We start from the raw sequence: 14,991 nt of genomic DNA on the forward strand, positions 1-14,991 counted from the left end.
GAATTTTCTAGGTATAGAATCTAATTATTGGAGGTTTGCCTTGAATTTTTCACCTGCCATTTCTATAGCAGGGAAAATAGCTCTTTGCTCTCTGCTTCCCCCCAACTTTTCTCTCCTCTTACTGTCAGACCCTGGTCTCCCTGAGCACATGGAAGTGAGAAGCAAATCTGAAAACAATAACCTTGAAATTAAACATGACTGTAGCCACGTTATACCCATGGCATATTGTACCCATAGACTTAGTTTATCCAGAATTGATAGATGTTACCTTTTTTTTGACACTACCACGTTTTTAACACGTGTTTCATAAACACAATTTTGAGCGTCACTTTGGCACCTACTTATATCTAGTATAAACTATAGGGGTGCACTTATAGAGATTTTTGGGGCTGATACTGACAGCCGATTTTTAAGGAGGCACATTGAGCGATACTGATTCAATTTCCGAAACATAGCTCTTTAGCTTGCAGAGCTGTGTCCAGCTGGTAAATCTGGTGTGGTGGAAGGAGAGGGAAGGAACGGGGGAGGAGGGGAAGGGGGATCAAGGCCCCTGTGGTGAGGGAGGGAATGGGGCTGGGGCAGGCGCTGACCAGCTGGAGTGGGGAAGGGCGCAGGACAGAGCTGCAAGCAGCTCGTTGTGGGGGGATGGGGCATGTACCCCAAATCTGTGGGGCGCAGGGCAGGCTGCAGCTGCAGGCTGGGACAGGCACGGGACAGAGATGTGGCTTGTCAGGGTGTGGCTCCCACCTCTGCGTGCAGCTTATTCGGTGCTTGTCTGATGGCTGCTGCCATTTGTCCAGGAGGGCATGGGGGGAGGGGGAGGAAACAACTGTGTGCCCACGGATCTCCCTGGCTGGGAAGAGCCTGGCCCAAGCCTGCCTTGCGCAGACCCAGGGGCACATGCCCCCTCCCTCTGTGCCCTCCTGGACAAGTGGTGGAGCCTGGCCCAAGCCCGCCTTGCGCAGATTCGGGGGCACATGCCCCCTCCCACTGTGCCCTCCTGGACAAGTGGCCGGCTCTCACCACTAGGCAGTGGTGAGAGCTGGCAGAAGAGCACCGGATGAGCCATGCAAAACAGTGGGAACCGTCCCCTCTCCTTCCCGCCCCACCCCGATGTGCCACGTCTCCATCCCATGCCTCCTCCGGACCTGGATGGACAGCCCCTGCCCTTACCCCAGCCCCAACCCCACAGCCTCCTCACTGTGGCAGCCTTGATCTGCCGCCCCCGCCAAGTCCTTCCCCCATTCCCTTCCCCTCCCACCACACCAGACTTACCAGCTGCACACATGGGCATTTATTGGACAAATTATGGGCTGCATCAGGCCAATTTTCGATACAGAAAATTTTCTTTATATCAGTGCCAATTCGGTATCTGACCGATGTACCAGTGCACCTCTAATAAACTATGCATGACATTAGCCCAAAGCCAAAATACTTAAGATTTACTACATAGTACATGGGGTTGGGTCCCAGAGTCAACAGCATTTCAAACCATGGCGAGTCACAATATTGCATACAGTTCACCTAGAATACCTCTGTAGCAACTTCTCTCAGCCTGGTACATAGGATTAGAGTGTGGCCCAGTCCTCCATGGTGACCCCACTGCTCAGCATTGCTCAGTATGTGTGTATACTCCAGATATCCTTGCACCACCCCCAAGAAAGGATCCACGTGCTTATTAGCGTCCCCTCAATGACTGGAACCAGGTGTTCTTTTCATAAGTCCTGGGGTACTCTAAAAATGTATGTGCAGATGAGGTGCAGGGCAACCTGGTCTGGCTTCATGTCATAGAGGGTGGGACCACACTAATCCTATGTGCCAGTGTGGGACAGGGCATAAGAGCAATTCTGGGTGAACTGTATGCAATATTGTGGCTCGCCATCACTTGGAAAAAAAATGTGGGCAATGACGGAGACTGCGCTTAATGGGCACTAGCATGGCACTTTAACTATGGAAACCACGAAGGGATGATGATTCAAAGTTATATTTTGATTTCCATTTGATGGTCTCTGAATTATAAGGATATGCAACAATTTCATATATGGGGGGAACTGATCCAAAGGGACTAAGTGACTGGTCCTAGGCCACAAAAGTTTTATTTCCCAAACTGATATTCATCTTAACTCCTAGTCCCCTACTCACTAGACCAAAGCTTTTCCCCAAGAGAAAAAATGGACATGTACAGGTGTAAATTCTTTTTCAACAATTATTTTGAAATGAAGAGTTTCATGTGGAATAATGAAGGCTGGATAGGCATCTGGCTGGAAAAAACACAGGAAAAAACAGTGCTTATCTTCCAGTTAGAATAATAATTGTGGAGCACGAGAGAGAACCTGCAGAGCCATGTGGCTAGGTAGCAGGTTAGCATCCTTATGCACCAGCCAGCCAGCCAGCCCCTGAAACCATGCATTTTGTCACACTTAACTCCGCCCTGGGGCAGAATTCTTTAATTGATTGTGCCCTAATACCAGCACATGTATAGACAGTGATGCTTTGCTGCTTAGTTAATTAGTCAACTCCACAATAAAGCATGCGTAGATGCACCCAGAAATTTCAAATAGGAATCCAGTATTAAAAATATCCTGACTTGTTGTCTAAGTACTTTGCAACAGAAAAATTGCTCTATTATTTTTCTCTAGTCAAGAAAGGAGGGAAAATGAAAAGCTGTAATTTTCTGAGGAGTGTCTTAAGTCTAACAGGGGTGCCTTGAGTATAAGCAGATTGAGAACTATTGATCTACACCTTTAGCAAGTTTCTATAGAACGGAAAAAAGTAATCTGGTTTCAATAATCCATGTTTAAACACTTTGAACAAACATAATGAATAATTTTTGGCATTCTGTTGGTAAGTTCATAGGAAAGTAGGTACTTGGATTTATATTTGAAACTGCTATAAGAATGAAAAGCAACTTCCAAAATAGGGTGGCATAAAATTAGCCATGTCAGTTTTCTTTCATAATTATTCAAGTTAGTTTCAAAATGCTGATGTTATTTATCAGCAAGGACAGTGTGAGTATGTAGAGTGAGGAAAAGCATCACAAACCCAGCATCCCAGCCTTTTGAGTTTTCCGGGCAAAAAATCTTCAACTTTCAAAGACAGTATCTGCCATATAGTTCAGTTGTAACATGTAATGCATGGTGTCAAGGATCCAAAGGCAAAAATATTAAATAACCTACCTGCAATGTACCTGGATTCAGTTTCTCCTTTGTTCACATGACGCTTAATATGCCCTATCATGTCAGTCCTTCGTGTGATAGTTGCTGAACAAATAATACAGTGATAATGGGCCCCCATCTTCATAGAGGTCTATAAAATGCATCAAGCGTAATTTAAAAATATAGCAAGAGACCTGAACTAGAATGAAACCTGAATAAAGTGCTTCATATTAAAACACAAAGATGAAGATGCATGAACTTTGTTTTTTGAACTGAGAGTAATGGAGACTGAAATCTGTTTATCCAATAAAACGTATACATGAGAAATTTTCAACATTCAGGGCATGTCTACATAAGATGCTAACTGCGCAGTCACCGAAAAATACTGTACAGTAGCGCATTACAGCACAGACAGCGATAACGAGCTACTGCACAGTATTATTCAGTGACTGCGTGGTAGTGTCACCTAAAAGATGTTCGCCAGAGCTACTGAGCAGCAATTCTAGTTATTGTGCATTTATTTAGCACTTGTTAATACAAGTGCTAAATAAATGAGCAGTAACAACTGTGCAGTAGCATCTTATGTAGACTTGCCCGCAGAATCCTGCATCAACTTGACCCTTAGATACCATTTTTAGGGGGTGGAGACAGTCCATTCATAGTCATGAATGGATAGAGTTTTCTATGACTGTAAACAATGTTGCTTTATCAATCCAAAATGTGAACCCTTTTTCTGACCACCTACAAGTCTCAACTGAATCCAAATAGATGACTGTTAGGGTTTCCATATCTCATAACAACAAGCCACCTATACTTGAAGACTTAATTAAAACACTTCAAAAAATATTGTCTGAATTTCTCTCCTTTGATGGAACAATGAACATTTCTGTGATCCAGCATTGGTTACCTGGTCTCCAATGAGATTTGGCTTCACAGGGCGACAAGGTAAATGACAGATACACATTCTGTATCCTGGAAAACAAGTACATTTTTGTTACATTGCACTATGGGAAACAAACAAAAAAGCGTACTACCGTGTTTTCTAGCATATAACATGCCCCCAAATATAATATGGAACCTATTTTTGGAAGGCCCCAAGAAGGAAAAGGAATCTTACTTTGAAGTAGGAGTAACTACCAGAAGTCTGGGGTCTCTGGGGCTAGGAGCCTACAGCCCAATACAGCATGCCAGAGCAACACAACAGGGCCCAATGTAGTGTGGCAAGGCTGGGGCTGCTTGTTGGGTCCAACCCTGCACACTGTCTCCATATCTGTGCTCCCAAGTCCAGGATAGTGCACTGGCACGGGAACCACATGTTGGGTCAGACCCAGCATGCCAGGTCCTGCTGTAGACCAGTCCTGTTAGCTATTCTGATCTTGCACGTGGTTGTGGAGGCTGCGGTGGGGTCCCCCACCAGTATGGAAACATGGCAGCAGAAGGGTGAGGGGAGGAGGGACTCATGGCAGTATCAATTGCTGTGGCTCCTGGAGTGGCAGGAATTAATGTTGTCACCAGTCCACCTCTCACCCCTAATTTCCAGACCCATGGGCAGCCTTTTTCTTTGTACAATGTGCACCCCATTTTCCCCAGCTGGTTTTGAGTGAAAGGTATGGGAAATGTGACAGAATATGGTATTTGGCTTATGGTCCCACAGTACACTGCCTAGCATGGGGCAGGCAAAATATGGCACGTGGGCTGAATCTGGCCTGCCAGGCAATTTCATCTGGCTCACGGGTGCCCACCAACTAATTGTACCCTGCCCAGCCCCAGCCTGGCCCTCACCCTTGTGGGCAGAAGGGCCTGGCCATCATGCAGCTTCCAGGCAGGGCTGCTGCTGCCACTGCTGTAGCCGCTGGAGAACCTGCTCAGCTTCCCCAGCATCCCGCTTGCTCTGGGCACCAGGTAGGGAAGTAGTGGTGAAGTGGTGGGGGCTGCAGGTGGGACCTGCAGTTGAGGAGTGAGAAGTGTGGGGCTAGGGCTAGTGGGAGCACGAATCCCGCATTCAGGGGGGCAGTGGGAGTGCAGACCTTGGATGGGCAGAGTGTAGGTGTTGGGGAGAGGGGGGGCTGGAGAAAGAGTGGGGACCTCCACACACCGTTTAATATCTGCAGCTTATTAGTCAAGTGAAAAATAGATGGGCTATAAACTCTACAGAAGACAGCACAACTTCCCCTAAAAAGAAAAACATGCGTACTGCATGAAATATCATATTTCTGTTTAATAAATTTAAAAAACCCACATCTCCCTATAAACCTTTTACTTTTATTCCTGCCTTAATTCTTCCTTTCCTGACAATAAAAATAGACTATGCACTTTTTCTTTGTTGTCTTCAGTGTGCTTTTCTTTTCTTTACTAGCTACTACTGGACTTAGATAATTTGTTTCTAAGATGTATTTTGGCACTGTTTATATACTACACATGGCTTTGGAATATAGAAATATATGAACTTTGCCCCTCTGCAGTAAAATCTTTGGCAACGCAGGCTGATCAGAAAGCAAGTGAACCAGTGACATTTTTTTTAAAAATGGCCTAAAAAGCTTTTAGCCAAGAATACCAAAAGTTTTCTAGTATGTTTACATTTGTGAATTTATAACTGTTTTTTATGACACGGTGAAGTTAATTTCTATAAGAAAATGCTTTATTAAAAGTATTTTAAGTGTGCAAAAGAAAACAGGGAGTTATGTACTTTCATAGTCATTTATGCCCTATGCCTAAACTTGCTATCGCTTCATTACACTACAAAGTTTTGTGGTAACACTTAAGTGTTCGTGTAGTATTAGAGCTCTGCATTTTATAAAGACATTTATTTTTTGAAAACTGGGTTAAATTGTGTGAACAAACTGCTATGAATGAGAAATGCCACTAAATATTTACTTATTTTAACATCAAAATATAACTTTAAAATTGGTGAAGAAAACAAACATATTTATTCTGGTTCCTACTATAAATACTAAATTTGAAGAGGAGGATAAAGGCAGTTCAACCAAAATGTCAAGAGTGTGCTTTTATTTAGGAGTAGGACATTTATGCTGATGCAACTCCCACTGGATTTAAAGGCATAAAGACTGAAGAACTAGAGGCTACACCCTTGCATAACTGTAACTGGTACTTGGTGCCATGCGGTATGCCCTAAAACCAGGAAATCTATTCAAGCATAGAAGTCTTTACCTTCAAATTCAACAGAAACTTTCCAGTGCAAATTCTGAAGGTGGCGATGGAGCTTATGGCTATAGCAAGCTTTAAATTTCTCTTCAGGACATAGAGGGCAAGGCTTCTTTCCAGCTAAAAATGCAGAGACAAGAAATACATGAAACCCAACACCTGTATGGTCAAAAGAGAGAAGGTTTGTCAATATTCCTGTTACTAAATGCTACTAATACATATTTGAAACAAAACAGAAGTTACTTACGTATATGTATATATTTAACTGATATAATTAGAGGAGGTTAAATGGGTAATTTTTATATGATGTTTACATCCCTAATTTAAATGTAACCCAGATTTATGTAGCTTAATCTACTATGATGCAGAAGTATATGTGTATATATGTGATTAGTTCTAGATATGGGGCAAGTTGGTATTCTTTGTGTTTGCCCCTTTGTATTTTTTATTGTTTGGTGCATATGTACTCTATTTATGTACAAGGTCAGCACTTCTCTAATTCCAATTATTATACAGGTAAGTAACTCGTTTGAATGTTTGTGTGTTCAAGTGTAGGTTGTGCATACAGTTGATGTGGCTTGAGAACCTAGACTCGGGTGCATAAACTTCAGGCCACATCAGAATTAAAGAACAAAACAGCTAAAATTGCACTTACATATACTTGAGTAGCTTCTGTTTTGTTTCAAATATGTACTAGCATATATTACTAATATATTGTATTATATGAACCAATAGCGCATACCTAGTTTAGTGACCTCCAGCAAGAATGGCCCTGGCCTCTTATGCCTTCAGTGTGCACCTGGTGCTGTGCAGGTTGGGAGCCGTGGGCATAGTCAAGACACTAGAGAGTGCTGCCCAGCTGGGAAACCATCCCCTTCTTGTCCTCAGGGGAAGGAGCTAGGGCTGGGGCTGCGGACAGAGCTGGGGCTGTGGACCTCTTCTGTCCCCAGATCTCACTGCCATGGAGAGGGAAGGAGGGAGGTGCTGGGCCCTACCACAGGAGTTGGGCGGGGCCTTCTCACCACAGTAGAGACTCCCAGGCCCCCAGTGGGTCTGCCCAGCCCCCTCTGCAGAGTGGTAGGCCTCAGGCAGGGCAACAGGCTCCCTGTGCCTCCCACCGTGCTTGTGCCACCACAGCCCAGACCCAGAAAGCTTGTCCATGTTGCAGGCTGGGCCATCCACAGCTTAGCTCAGGGAAAAGGGGTGTGGGGGAGGGCAGCCCCAGCCCTTGCCAGATGTGCTGTATCCTTCCCCCTCCTGCCTGTGGCACTAGGGCTGTGTAGGGCCCAGCCCAGACCTAAAGTGGGGCTAAGTGTGAGGCTGGCTTGGCCTGAAAGGCACTGTGGCAGCTGGAGCAGGCGACACTGTGTTTGAGGACTCACCACCAGCCCCTTGTGCAGTGAGTGCAGCCCCAGGGCCATCCTCAGGGGCAGTGGTGCAGCAAGGCGGTGCAGCCAGGATCCTGGAGAAGCATTATGGCTATAAACAGGTGGCCTCCCAAGCTACAGCTGCTAAGGTGCCAAAGGAACACCTCAAGGCCATGCTCACCACACAAGAAGGCGCCGACGCACAACCCCTCAGACTCGGTGTTGCCTGCTGCAGCACCTCCTTGTGATGTGGCGATGGGATCCAGGCACGGGAGAGGTCTGCAGCCGCAGACTCATCCAGTGGCTGGACAGTTGGGCAGCACCGGCTAGTGGCTTGGCCGTGCCAGCCACCCCCCACGAATGGCTCTCTGACAGTGACCTGGGGTCCACGCAACGCTGGGTGCGCAGTGAAGACATAAGGGGCTAGAGCCATTGCTGCTGGAGGTCAGTAAATGGTAAGCAGTAAATAGTATAAATATAACTGTTGCTTAACCATTTACATCCTAATTTAAACGCATAACACAGGTAAGTCATTCCTGTGGATATTGTATCTGCCTTTAAAACAGTCAAAATAGTTTCCAATTCTTGCTTTATTCAAGATGCTCCCCTTATCCATGTGTTACCTTTTGCTTTATAGTAATATTTTAAATTCTGTATAATGGGGATTACATCTTTTTCTTATGTATTGCAAAAGTGATGATCCAACAGAGCTCTTGATTCATGACTGGGTCTCTGGGTGCTCCCCAATACAAATGATAATTCTATTTCAACCCAAACCACACTTGACCAATTTCCTCAAACAGTAACAGGCAGGTTTCCCTTGCTTTATGCTGTACATGCATTCCTGGAAAACTGCACAACTCGAATTCACATAAAGGGAACCCACTTTACAATGTAACAAATAGGGATACGTTCCAAGACCTCGACTGTACTGACCCCCAGACCCATTTCTACCACTTTTACAAGACAATTTTGGTACTCACCAACAGCAGACAGCTGGAGATAAGCTAGCGGGACACTTAGAAGCCATAATGAGGATGGCAACTATAGAAATACATGTTGCAGACAATGAGCGAGGAGCACAGATCCACACAGGAGACTATATTTTGGTGCGTGCTCCACACAGGAGACTGTATTTTGGTGCATGTCATTCCTACAATGCACCGCACAAAGCAGCTGACTGCAGGCTTCCACCACACTGATTGCATAAGAGTGAATTTACCTCGTATATAACACATTTTTGGTATAAAAAGGGTCATCATATAAGAGCGAATTTGCACACAGAGAATCCGCATAAAGCAAGGGAAACTTGTATCAAAGCAAGGTTGGGTTCAGAAAAGCAATTATGTATAATTGCTCCTTCTTGTACAACTGATCTTTCTTGCGTATTCAGAAGCATACCTAGTTACTAACAGTATTTTTTTAATGCATGAGCCATGTGAAGTCAATACCACTTCAGAGAATGAACTAGATTTGTTATGACATACCTAACCAAAAAAACCTTGAACCTAGCTTGACAGTCAGAAAAAAATAAATTCTTGACTCTCAGAGCTGAGGTTCAGGGAGTTAAGAAGAAGAGGAGGAAAACAGCTATATGCAGACTGAGCACAAGAAAAATGAAAACCATTGAGACCCAGAGGGACTCCAAAGAAATATTCTGAAAGTCTTTGTTTTAGTATTCCCCATTATTCTTTATGGTCTTTTTTATTAAAACCAAAACAAACAACCCCCTGTCTGTTTCTCTCAACTGCCACAATTTTCTCACACACACACACACCCCGCCCCCCTATTCAAAACCTCCAACATTTTTTAGTCATTTTGGTTTCCCAGAGAGGTAAAAGTTCTAAATAAAATGATTTCAGGCAAACCAGACTGTAAATAAATACTGCACGTTGTCTTTATTTAAAATAATCTATGTACAATGTGCCAAAAATAAATTAGCGACCCATCTAGCACAACACCAGAAAATAAGAGTTAATCCTGTTGGCCTACGACTAGTAGATAACACCAATTCCTAAACTGTACACATGGTTGACATTCATAATCATACTGTATTGACAGAGAAGAGAAAAACAGAACTGTTAAGGCCTTTAGTGTACCAGATTGTACAGAGTGGAAATAATGTTTCTCAATATGGGGTGATCATAACTGAGCGTATTGTTTTAAATGAAGTTTCCTAAACCTGAAGTTTCATAAACAATTAAGACAACAGAAATATATCTGGCAATGTTAAAAAAAAAAATCAAAACGAAGAGATAAATTTTAAATACCTCCAACTTGAAGATCTGTGTTCGGGGATACAGTTGAAGCAAACTCACCCTCACTCAGATCAGCTAGTTTTTCTAGATCAGCAAGCTGTCTTTGAATTGATATATGCTTCTCTGAAAAAGACAGATAATTCAAGTTAAAAAATGCTTCGAAATGGCTGTAATTTATCTCTATTTGATATTGTTCTTGTTTGACACTTCAATTCTGATGTTAGCTGAGAGACTCCACTGCCAACTAGAAAAATACTTTGCATTTTTCATCTTTCAATTATGAAGTGTTCTTACCAGAAGGGAATAATTTATGTCAGTATTAATCTTCTGTATTTGTTTCCTGAATTGCTGCATACTTTAAAAAGCAAAAATATAAAAATAAGTGTTCAAAACCCCAAGTTGAAGAACTTCTCCATTTCTAAACTTACCTAAATCTATTTCTAGCATATTTGTTTTTACTCTTTGTTGATGCCTTTTCAGAAAGTGAAACCACTATATCCATGCAAAGTTGCCCTATGACTTGTTTGACAACCAAGAACATCTTAAGTGCATCTGTTCCATACTATTACAAGGCATAGTTATTATTATAAACCTGACACTTCATTTATTCTAGGGTTGGGGGAAATTGGGCAGGGAAAGGGGTCCGTACTCTCCTTGAATTAGTGATTCTCAACCAGGATGCCACAGCACCCTGGGTTGCCTTGTGATCCTTTTGAAGGTACCATGGGATGTTACATGAGGTTAGCACGGCTACATGTGCAAACATGATTCATAAGATAAACCCAGAGATTTCAAATATAAATTTGTAGCACTAAAAACATTCTGCCCCAATGTGGTCTTTTTAAGTTCTCTGCATCAAAACAACTGCTCTATTACTTTTCTCTAGTCAAGAAGTAAGTGAAAACTAATAACTAGCAGTTTCTTGAGTCTAGAAAAGTTGAGAACCACTGTTTTTACTGCATAATTGGTAAAACAGACTAGAGGCCATCAATTTCAAGGCTCCCACAATAACCTTGAAATGATTACCTCCTCTCAATATTAAAGCAGCTATTAGGGTAGAAACAGAGGTTGGGTTTATTCCAGATCTGACTGTGCCCAGATTCTGAATCACATCAAGAACAGGTGCATTTACACCTGAAATTAAAAACAGGTGTTGCTTGATATGGCATTTGTGCCATCATAAAAATTCTCTCCATGCTGGCAATTCCTCAGATCCCACGCAACCCTGCACCTCCTTGCCTGGACCCATGGCATGGGTCACATGAAGGCATGGGTCAGAACAGATCCCAGCACAAAGACATGGGACACGGGGGATTTCTTGGGCCACATGCTCCCCATTCATCCTGACAAGAAAGCATGGGGTAGCAAGTGATGCAAGAAATCCCCAGGCAAGAGGAAAACATAGCCTGTTGTCCCACATCAGACCACTGCCTGATATGGGTCAATGTGCAACCTATATCTTTCTAATAAAGCTGTCTCCATAGCTGATCCACTGTGTGTAGCCCCATCTGTCTTTACTCTCCCTCAAACTAGCCCCACTCCCCATTGTCTTGAAAAAAAAAATGTTCTCTGAGATACTTCAAAAGTACTTAATGTTGGACAATGGGCTTGTATGTCTGTAGGATCTCAGATTAAAAGGCTTTGTCCTTGTCTAACCTTTTCCCAACCACATAGGTAGTCCAATAAAAGATCACGCTAAGAAATCCTTGCCTCTAGCAAAACTGGTTTTACAATTCAGGATTTCCTAGCTCCTAATCCTCTGCTGAGATGCAATGCCCTTCTACGTCCAGTATCATTTATCTGCACTGAAAGAGTAGAGAAGTGGCACTTACAAAGATGGATGCAGATCCTACTTCATCCAACAGCATGACTTACTATATGTTGGGAGGAATCTCAGAAGGAATTCTAGAAATGTTGATATTGGGGGTGGGGAAATGGCATATCAATTAAAAGACATATTTTAAATCTGCGGTATAAAAAGGTTTTGTTGTATACCATATACTAAGGTTGCAAAATATCAATCATTCTCCCTCCCCTACAGATTGCAGATGTTCCTGTAGTTTATTAGCAAACCTCTTGGAGAATCGGAAGTTGCATCCAAAATGCTATTGTCAGATTCCCTTAATGGCTCTTGCTGTACTACTTTGTCTTTGATTTCTGGCTCAGACACTTCCACATCTAACTTGCTGCCATCCATTTTTCCAGAGACAACCAATCCATCTAAAAAAAAGAACAGACAAAAAAAAAAAAGCTTTGTTTATATAACATTTTACTTGTATGGAATCATTCAGTTTCCAAGCATTTACTGCTTCATATCATGCAAGAGGGGGATGGCAGTCACTTTGAAAAGACAAACTTTACTCAGCAAATCAGAGAATAATTTCAGGGTGACTACAGATCGTTCTTGCAAAACCACCATGAAAATGCATCACCCCAGGCAGAAAAATGTGCCCATAAACTCTTAACATAGTCAAGACAGCAAATGTTAACAAGATACTAATTATACCTTACCCACATTACCTTGTCAAAAAAATTAAATGATTTTCCTTCGATTAGTAGTATGTTACAAAACTACTACAGGGCACTCAGTGAAACCTGGATAAGCAGAATGACTACTTTGGACTGAGGACTTACATCAGAAGGATCTAGGCAAAAATCCTCTAACTTGGTAACAATTTCTCTCTCTTTTCTGCCACTTTAAGATAGAAATTACAAAATAGTCCAGAAAAAGGAAAAAAATCTGTTGTAAATAGGGATTCCCTTTGATTTATTCCTTCCTTCTCAATAATATTTTCACTGTGTTCAGAATCCTAAAGGAAAACACATATATGTTTGAACTTGTTCTTTTGGGCGTGTGTCTTTATGTAAAGCAGAGCAAAGACAATATTCCTGATGATTAAATTAACTTGCTTTCAGGCAGGACTTTAAAAATGTGCATTGGGAATAACAACATAAAAACTTAATATGTAAACCATATAAAGATGAGCTATTCAAAACCACAGGCAAATTTCAAAATAATATCTGACAAAATTCAGAAAATGCATTTTTAAAAACTGCAATTCAACATAAATAGCTAAATGGCTCAGAGTGCAAAATATAATAGCTTAGAGATATAAAGAGAAGGATGAATTTGGAGATGGAAACCAAAAATTTAAGTTTGATGGGAGAGGCACAAAGGACAAACAATTCTTTCCTACCTTAAAAGTAGCTTGATAACCAGCAAGTTATGTTTTACTTTTGGTAGTACAGAGTACAGATAGAGAGACTGCCCAGCTGTTTGGGTATACATTTTGATATAGCTTATAAACTAAACAAAAATAGAGGGAACAAAGGAGGAGAGAGGAAGAATTTGTTAAAAATATTATTAGAAACCATATGAAGCATGTCTGAGGCTGAACAATTTATTCTGAAGGATCCAAGGTACAGGTTATGGCAGTAAAAAATATACAAAAAGATACTGCAAACTAAGCTGTTAAAAGATGCTTATTTTTGTATGTTGTGAGGTAGGATTTAAGAACTAGCATTTAAGTAGGATGTTTAATATAAAAAAAAAAAGGCACCCAAGATAAACCAAGGGCAGGAAAATAGAAGATTACAACAAATTCACAGAAAGAATGCTAAGAATTCCTGAACAACTTATGCAAGGAAGACCAAATAAAATTAATGACAGACCCTAACATATATAAAAAGGACTTTATGAGAAAGGAATAATTTTATTTCAGTTATTTAAGTAAATTCATGTATTTGAATCTTAGGTGCATACCTCTGAATTTAGACAGAGGTATTTTATAAATGATAAACTGGATATACAATGATTAGAGAGGGAACTTTAGAGAGAGACAGAGCAGAGAGTCAACCAAGTGGCTGACTTAAGAACTTCAACCAATGAGAACTTCCCTGGCTTCGACAAAGGAAATCCAGATTTATAAAGATCTTAAGGAGAACAAACATGAAAAAAGATTAAATTTCTGACTGTGCCTGTAGCAGGAGAACAGAAAGGAATGCTTGGCCCTGCTACCTTGTGTTCTGTCTGTCTTATGTATGCTCTGTGTCTTAAACCATAAAAATGGAAAGAAATGGCATGGTAGCTATGAGTGAGAAAGTACAAAAAGCACCATTTTTGGGAAAAGCTAAGAATATCAGGATGCCGGCCACTTGCTGTGAAATGTGTGGCACTGCATGGTGGGATACATTTCCTGGTGCAGGTTTGTACCAAAGTAGGGAGAAATCAGTTTCCACCAGACTGGTTAAAGCACAACTGAGCAGAAGATCCTGGGTCAAGTTTCCATGCCAGATGTGTCAAGCATACAGCCCGTGCCCTGGAAGACCCCTTGGTGCAACATGCGGTGCAGGGTCCAGCCTGGGTGATACATGTGGTGTAAACAGGGCTGGTGTGTGCTGCATGCAATACATGGGCATCACGGGCACTGCTCCCAGTCCTGATCTGGCCTGCAGACTCTCATCTGGCCCACAGTCCTGATTTGGTTTGCAGAGTCTTATCTGGCCCATGGGGCTGGATGAGTTTGACGCCTCTTCCCTGTGCTACACAGGGTCAGGAGCATGAGGACAGCATGCTCAGAAAACAGATTTCCACTTAGCGTGGATGGCAGTCAGTCACTGGCAGGGTGCAGGGAGAGAAGTGGAGCCAGAGGCTCTGGACACTGCTGCTGCTCCTCGCTGACACAAAACCAAGCGGCTGTCTTGAGACGACCAGCCAATGGGACCGCCTTCCCTGGGACAGACTCTGACCCAGGCAGGTGGGATGCATTTGCACCCAGGACTAACCAAGGAAGATCCCCATCTGTGCCTGTCAGACGACAGAGAGGGGCAGCGACGCCGCACCAGGCTCCCGAGCAGCAGCTCGCCTCAGCCGGGCGACAGGGCGCGCGGGAGGCAGAGGGCGGGAGGAGGCGGCGGCCGAAGAAACCCCGGGGACCGCCCTTGGGACTCGCGGGCGAGGTGGCACCTGTCCGGCCGCAGGACGCGAGGCTGAACACGGAGACGGCCCGAGAAGTGGCTGCGCCACTGCAGGCCTGGCCCCCCCAGCAC

General features: G+C 42.9%; 1 protein-coding gene across 5 annotated transcripts in view; it reads right to left on the reverse strand.

Moving 5' to 3' along the window:
* TRMT1L (tRNA methyltransferase 1 like) overlaps nucleotides 1–12,156 on the reverse strand; it is a 28,924-nt gene extending 16,768 nt beyond the window's left edge. For 3 of the 5 annotated variants that reach the window (XM_014526461.2, XM_025193462.1, XM_025193460.1), the window contains exons 1-5: nucleotides 12,016–12,156; nucleotides 9,955–10,065; nucleotides 6,324–6,476; nucleotides 4,063–4,127; nucleotides 3,177–3,306 (exon numbers count right to left, since the gene is read on the reverse strand). In XM_014526461.2, coding sequence (XP_014381947.1) covers nucleotides 3,177–3,306; nucleotides 4,063–4,127; nucleotides 6,324–6,476; nucleotides 9,955–10,065; nucleotides 12,016–12,139 — 583 coding nt within the window. In that variant the 5' untranslated portion in view covers nucleotides 12,140–12,156. The remainder of the gene's footprint in view (nucleotides 1–3,176; nucleotides 3,307–4,062; nucleotides 4,128–6,323; nucleotides 6,477–9,954; nucleotides 10,066–12,015) is intronic. The other 2 variants (XM_006037005.3, XM_025193461.1) reach the window with 1 other exon arrangement.
* Between the last annotated feature and the right edge of the window lie 2,835 nt (nucleotides 12,157–14,991).

The sequence above is a fragment of the Alligator sinensis genome, unplaced genomic scaffold, assembly GCF_000455745.1.
Source record: "Alligator sinensis unplaced genomic scaffold, ASM45574v1 scaffold1885_1, whole genome shotgun sequence".
Taxonomy (NCBI): Eukaryota; Metazoa; Chordata; order Crocodylia; family Alligatoridae; genus Alligator; species Alligator sinensis.